Source organism: Fukomys damarensis, unplaced genomic scaffold, assembly GCF_012274545.1.
Source record: "Fukomys damarensis isolate Sample0158 unplaced genomic scaffold, DMR_v1.0_HiC HiC_scaffold_4, whole genome shotgun sequence".
Classification (NCBI taxonomy): domain Eukaryota; kingdom Metazoa; phylum Chordata; class Mammalia; order Rodentia; family Bathyergidae; genus Fukomys; species Fukomys damarensis.
Window position 1 is genome coordinate 43,288,681 of NW_022900916.1, and position 7,375 is coordinate 43,296,055.

At 32.6% G+C, this 7,375-nt stretch overlaps 1 protein-coding gene across 1 annotated transcript in view; it reads left to right on the forward strand.

Annotated features, from left to right (window-relative positions):
• Slc13a1 (solute carrier family 13 member 1) overlaps positions 1–6,536 on the forward strand; it is a 94,843-nt gene extending 88,307 nt beyond the window's left edge. The window contains exons 12-14 of the mRNA XM_010635378.3: positions 2,178–2,339; positions 3,881–4,018; positions 5,742–6,536. Coding sequence (XP_010633680.1) covers positions 2,178–2,339; positions 3,881–4,018; positions 5,742–5,879 — 438 coding nt within the window. The 3' untranslated portion in view covers positions 5,880–6,536. The remainder of the gene's footprint in view (positions 1–2,177; positions 2,340–3,880; positions 4,019–5,741) is intronic.
• Positions 6,537–7,375: the final 839 nt, after the last annotated feature.

The following is a 7,375-nucleotide window of genomic DNA, read 5'->3' on the forward strand; positions in this document are numbered from 1 at the left end:
ATATATATATATATATATGGAAATAGGCAGAAAATCAGAAAGAGCCCCTGATAATTAGAAATATAAAAGAAGTTTTAAAACATTCAGCAGCAGTCTTAAATGATAAAGCTTGAACATAAACCAGAAATAGAACAAAAAGGTAAAATGAAGTTTATTTTAAAATCTGTTTAAATTTAAATTTAAAAGAAGAAAATGCTAATGCATTGATCCAAAAATGTATAGCACAACTAGTAGAAGTTTCTGGCAGAGAATTAAAAATAAGAAAGGAAGGTTATTTTAAAAACAAAACAAAATTTTACTAGAGTTTTCAGAAATGAAGATGTTGAGATTTTATTTGAGAAAACTACTCAGGGACCAGACCTAAGGACTCAGGTAGAATTCTGAAAACTCGGGGATGGAAATAGAATCTGGGCCTCCAAAGAGGGGACTATGATGTTGTGTGATCTAATCAGACATAAAGCCCATTCTAGTTTTGTTTGTTTTATTTTTGTTTTATAATACTGGATATCACAGCCAGGGCATTAGCACTGAACAACATCCTCAGAATTCTTTTTTTTGAGACAGAGATGGAGTTTACCAAGTTGTCCAGGCTTGGCTTGAACTTGCAATACTTCTGCCTCAACTTGCAGAGTGCTAAGGTCACAGGCATCTACCACCACTCATGGCTAAAGCCATTTTTAAAGTACTGTGTATGTATTTCAGAATGAATTTGTGTTAAATAGTAGGGTTTTGCCATGTAAAAGTTATAGCCATAAAAACAAAAAAGAAACAAACAAAAGACCAAAACAAACAAAAAAATGTAAGTCAAGACCACAAATACATCTGGTACCCATCTCTGCGATGTTCGGGCAATATTTGAATTGAGAGTGACTAAAGCTTTTCTAATATTGATACTAGTTTGACACAAGCATAAAGATTCACAAACACAATAGCTCAATGAAATAATCTCACAAAAGTTAAATTTTCCCTTGCATTAGAAAAGTAAAGCAAAAAAAAAAAAATCCCCTGCTAAGCTGAGCACAGCCAAAATTTTTGGACTACATACAATGCAGCAAATATCATGTGATCAGGCATGAGGAGCTCTGCTGGGCACCACAGGAGACGGATCAATGACTTCAGATCAATGACCACTCAGTGACAATTACTTCAAATTCAGAGTCCTACAAATGCTGAAGGATCAAAGTAGAGAAAATAAAGTTTTCAGGCATAAAAGACTCAAATAACTTACCTTCCATATACCAATTTTCAGGAAGTTATGGAAGGGTGGATTCCACATGACAGAGTAAATAAGAAAGGATTTCCATAAAGGAGAACTCGTAGTAACAAATAAGGTTCCAGAACAATGGTTGAGTAGATTTAAAGAACATCTAGTTCACATGGAGCAAGAGAAGAGAATATTCCAGGATAGTCATCTCCATGAGGGAACATTAAAAAAAAAAAAAGAAATAGCTGGTATGTCTGTGTATTTATGGGAAGTTTTCCAGTTTTATTTGAGAGTATGATGGATTGGTGAAAGAAAACTAAACAAACAAAAGAATGAGACAGCTATTTTCTGGGAAAACAAAGAAAAGAAAGTAAATATAATGCGAAGTGGCTCAGCTGTGGGCAATATTTGTGTAATCACGTGATTACTATTAAATATTGATTTAATCACAATTGTCAGTGTACGAGTATAGGGGCATATGTGTTGTGTGGGAAACATATGTAGGGTTTGTGGTGTAAGAAAACTAAATTCTCATCTAACATATTAGAAAGTCAGCAAATAATGTCTAAATTTGAAAATTAGGAAAAATGCATGATTTTGAAAGATTATGATACTGAAACATAGCTATAATAGGTTATAAGAGTTTAAAGTGTTTGCTTCTGGATATCAGAATTTAGGTTGGGGAGAGGTAAACCACAAGTGTTGCTTCTCTCTTGAAGCCTATAGTACTGCAGGGCTTACTATAATGTTCACAAATATTAATGATATAAAATTAAGTTTAGCTGGAAAAAATTGGAAATTTCAAACTTTCTACAGCACGTTAATAATGTTGAAACAAGACTGATAACTCATCTATGTCCAAGCCACCTATATTAGAAACTGAGACCTTAGAATAAAGAATCCTTATGCATTAGATTGTGTTGGATTAAAATGAATTATGAATGAGTAAAAATATTTTAAATTTGCTTTTTAGGTGTCAGGACTATCTACATGGATAGGAAATAAATTATCTCCTCTAGGTTCATTGCCATTATGGCTAATAATTCTGATATGTTCTTTGATTGTCACATCTTTGACAGAGGTAGCTAGCAACCCAGCTACTGTTACCATATTTCTTCCAGTATTATCTCCACTGGTGAGTATCTCATTCACAACATTCATGTTCTCTTCATCCAAAGAGTAGTGTTCACTGGACTTTGAGAGGCTAGTTCTCGTACTGTGGTGTAAAATCGTGTATGGCTTAAATGGGTCCTCTATAAGAAATACAGAGCAGTCTTTATTTGTTTTAAAGGTTTTAGGTAATCTTGACTAAAGAGAACTATTTTCTCTGTTCTTAAGTAAACAGTGTACCTTCTCTCTAACCATGTTGTTTTTTTACTTTTTTTTCATTTGCTAATAAAGGACAGAGTCATGCTAGATCCATTCCAGCTCTAAGACTTTGGATTCAGCATTTCCTGACAAATTTAGATTTCTAACACACTTCTTTCCCCAGAACATTGTTCTAAATTTGTGAGCAGAGCTTCATGAAAGTGTATGCAGATGAATGACATGCTTGGCTTACCCTTGAAGTTTAAACATTTTAGACCCAATTCCCTACTGCCTAGGGAAGGATTTTTTTTAAAACTAAGAGAGAATGAACAAGACTATTTTGTCTTCTCCACACTTCATTACCTATCACAAGTAACAAATTTACGCATGATGTTTTCTTATCAGGGTGCAATTAGTTGGTGAAAGCAAAGCCTTTTGTATTAAGAAAGTTTGTCTTATAAAAAGCAGAAAAAGAGGGCCAAGGATTTAGCTCAGTGGTTTCATTGCCTGCCTTGCAAACACAAAGTCCAGAGTTTGATCCCTGGTAACAACAACAACAACAAAAATGAAAAACAGAAAGAGAGAAAGAGCAATTATCTTTCTGCAGTTATTCTACCTCCAGTTTATAGGGTATATGTTGAGGCTTTGAGCTTCTCCAGGAAAATGTAGGCTGATATTCACAAACAAATATTGGCAAAATGTCTTTTTCCCTTTCTTTATTTTTTTAAGATGGAAGTCAGAAAATGAGGTGATTAATTAAGAATATGAATATATTTTCTGTAGTGATTCCTAAGAAATTTTTAAATTGCATTTGTCATAGAAGCCATAAGGTTGGTGATATAACTAGAAGCCCTAGAGCCAGAGGGACCTAGGATCTTACCTGAGATCTCCTGCTTGCTAGCTGTATGTTTGAATAAGTCCCTTTAGCCTCTCTGGGCTTGTGCCTTCATCTGTTTTTTGTTTTTTTGTTTTTGTTTTTTAATTATTGTAGCTATCGCATAAGATTGTAAAACTTTAAAATATATATCATTAATTATAATATTTTATATATTATGTATAAATGTATCTATACATAGACACTTAGCACTGTACCTGGGATGAAATGATAAATGGTTGCTGTTCTTAGTTTCTGGAATAACTGACACCTTATTTTGTAAATGACCTGAACTCTAATGTTTAAATAGCCAACAAAAAACATGTAAATAAGAGGAAGAAACCTTTCTAAACAATACTCTTCAAGTTATAACTTCACTTGTGTGCAGTTTTCTATAATTAGGTTTCAACCTACTTCAGGAAGTTTTTTTTTATTTCAATATCTGGTGCCTACCTTCAAGATTTTACTTCCATTTCTTTTTTCTTTTACAATAGGCTGAAGCCATTCAAGTGAACCCTCTTCTTATTTTGCTGCCTTCTACTCTGTGTACCTCATTTGCATTCCTTCTACCAGTAGCAAATCCACCCAATGCTATTGTTTTTTCATATGGCCATCTGAAAGTCACTGACATGGTAAGTTAGCTAAAAGACTATTACTAGAGACTATACACATGTGTGTATGTGTGTGTGTGTGTGCACGCGCATGTGTGTGTGTATCTTGAATAGGTTCAACTTTTACACACTAATGTGCCTTGGGAAAAGTATGAATTCTGTTTCTGTAGTTATGTGCGTGACTGCTCATAGAACTGGTTTTTAAGGGTAATACCAAGAAGTGAACATGATATTAGAATTTATAGTCACAAATACGAAGATGTCAAGTGCATTAGCAATGGCATAGAGAAAGAAAAGTAAAAAATCATTCAACACAAAAGCTTGAATTCCTCATGTCAAGGTCAGGATCCAACCTGATCTAGGAAAAAGGAAGAAATACTGATAATGAAATCCAGCAATCAAACAGCACCATGATTTGCTATCACAAATATTTTATTTAATGACATTTGCTTTGAATAAGTCATTAGGTTCAGTGCCTGACTGGTGAAAAGGCACCTTTCTTGTCCTGATTCTAATATGGCACCTAAAAGCACGAGCCAGTAATATTGGAAAATTTAAGTGATAAAACATGCAAATTTTCCCCAGATTTAAAGTAGTGGTTGTTAGTAACTAATTTTAGAATACTCTAGTCTTAACCCAGTCTTCAATACCAATTTCTAAAGTAATTCAAACAAGAATATATCCAAAGTAAATCTGATGAGCTTGCTATGAAAATATAGATCCAAGGCACCCCACCTTCCTTCCTTTCTTCCACTCAGACTGCTGTTCAGGAATCCCAGCAACAACAACAAAATCTGGAAATATTTCTACTGAGAAATCACATAATATTTTTTCATTAAATAAAATTTTCTAATAATCATTTTGTTATTTAAAATGTACATATGCAATGCTTTTATATATGTGTGTTAAAATAGATAAAAATATGATTCCGGAATAAATAAGTGGCCTGCATGGACAGAGAAGAGGGTGTCTGTAATAATCATTGTTAAGTGTACCCCCTTTTACTCTTCAGTTCTATGTTTTAATGCAGGGAATTCACAAGCAGACAAGCACTGTCAATAAAGGGCCAGACAATTAATAGTTGAGGCTCCGTGCGCCATAATCTCTGTCAAAAATACATGCTCAACTCTGTTATTTCACCATGAATGCAGCCAAAAACAATATTGAAACATACACACATGGTTGTTGCCTAACAACACTGTATTAGCAAAGACATGAAAAGCAGAAGTTTGACAATCTCTATTTTAATGGAGAAAAAGCAATTTTGAAATTGTTTAATGGACTCCAACTAGAAATATGGGAACACCTAGAGTAGAAGTGGCATTACAAATTTTTAGTAAGAGATTATTTCAGGGTAAATTAGTAATAAAATTAAGTGACCATGAAGGGCACAGTTATTATATGGTGTCCTGAAACTTATACATTGAAATATAAAAGCATAAAACTCAAATTCAAACTTAATATACAAGAGCAAATATTTATGAAGATTGTCTCTCATCAGAATTACTTAGGGATATTCTTAAGAAACAGTGTTCCACGAGTGTCTAAAGAAATGATATTTAACTAGGGACAGATTTTCTCTGGTAATTTTGAGAGAAATTCATTGCTTCATGAAATAATATAACATTGTGAACTAGTCATTTAGGATGTAGGTGAATATGACATATCTTTCTGCAACCATATTTTAGCTTTCCTATGAGGTTTCCTTTGGGAAGACTAATATTTATGCTCTTTCCTTTTCAAGGTTAAAGCTGGACTTGGTATTAATATCTTCGGTGTTGCGGTGGTGATGCTTGGCATCTTTACCTGGATTTCACCCATGTTTGACCTTTATACTTACCCATCCTGGGCTCCTACAGTTCGTAATGTAACCGTGCCATGACAAGCACAGAATTTTTTACTTTCTCTTGGTGACTTTGATGGAACCATTAAGAATTCATTGGAACATATGTTTGTGTATAACTAATGACAAATTAAATCAGTCATAGTATAGCTGCTGAGATTCCAATGAACATGCAAAACCTGCTTTCATAACTTGGAGTCCATATTTCTCCTGGGCTGTGTTGGCAGACTATCTATGTGCCTTCATCAAGAAGCCTAGGCTTGAAATTTTGCTCATGGAGTGTCCATTTCTTGCTTCCTCATTAGAATAATTTATAATTTGACATTTAAAGAGGTTAGGCCATTTGCTTTACCTTAGAATTAGAGTTCAGTGTAACATTTCAAACATTAACTTGTTAGCTCAGAAACTTTCCGTGAAATTAAAAACAGAACAACAGAGTATACAAGTTAATTAACTACTTGGAAAAATCATTTCTATAGTGTTGTTCAAAGACTTTGCTGAAAAATAAAGACATGGTCATCTGGTGGTGCAGAAAAAAGTTTAATGAAATGTTCATTTCCTGACTTAAGTAAAATTCAATAGGATTATTCTTAATACACAAAGCATAAAATTGAATTGAATTAGTACATAATTCTAAATTTATAATTGAACCATTGAATCACAGAAAACTCACAGGTAATGATTAATTTCTACTTGATCCAATTGGTAGATTAATGTTCCATACTTTTCTGGTATCTATACTTAGAAATGTGCTTTCGATAGCTATGAACAAGCTATATGATTTGTACTATTAGTACAGGGTAGTTAGAAAGAATAGCTAAACATAAAACTGTTCATACAATTATGCATATGTACAACTTTATCTTATTTTAGAAATGTAGAATTTCAGCTCTAAAAAGAAGAAATAAATTATCAATATGTGCATAGAAATAAAAAAGTCTTGAATCCTTTTATCAAAATTGAAATGCAATATCGGTTGGAACATAAATAATTTAAAAATTTAAATTTTATATATTTACAAAGGATAAAAATCATGGCTCAAACCATTGAGCAAACCATAGAGATAAAAGAAAAAGAATTAAACATTAAACCAAATAAAATAGATATGGAAAACAACAAAGCCTGTTGGCATTCCAAAATTAGAATAATGTATAAAATGATCATTAAAAATAAAAGATGGAGACTTTAGATCACAGAATTCTCAAATTCAAAACACAACAGAAGACAAGATAAAAAAAACTGAGTTATTTTTAATCTTCATAGGTATCTTTATATATGTTACAAATCTGGTGTTTTTGCAAATAATTATTTATGAAATTATTATTGAAATTAAATGAATATTTCATAAATATTTAAATATTATATGTTAAAATTTAGGTGAGTAATTGTCATGTTCATTCATTATATACGAGTCATACAAAATCAATTATTTTCAGAGAAAGGTTGTACACATCAAGCTTACAATATAATACTGCATTGTGAAATCTGTCTAAGTTCATCCTATGCTCTTGTTCCTTTTCCCATTTTATGTTACA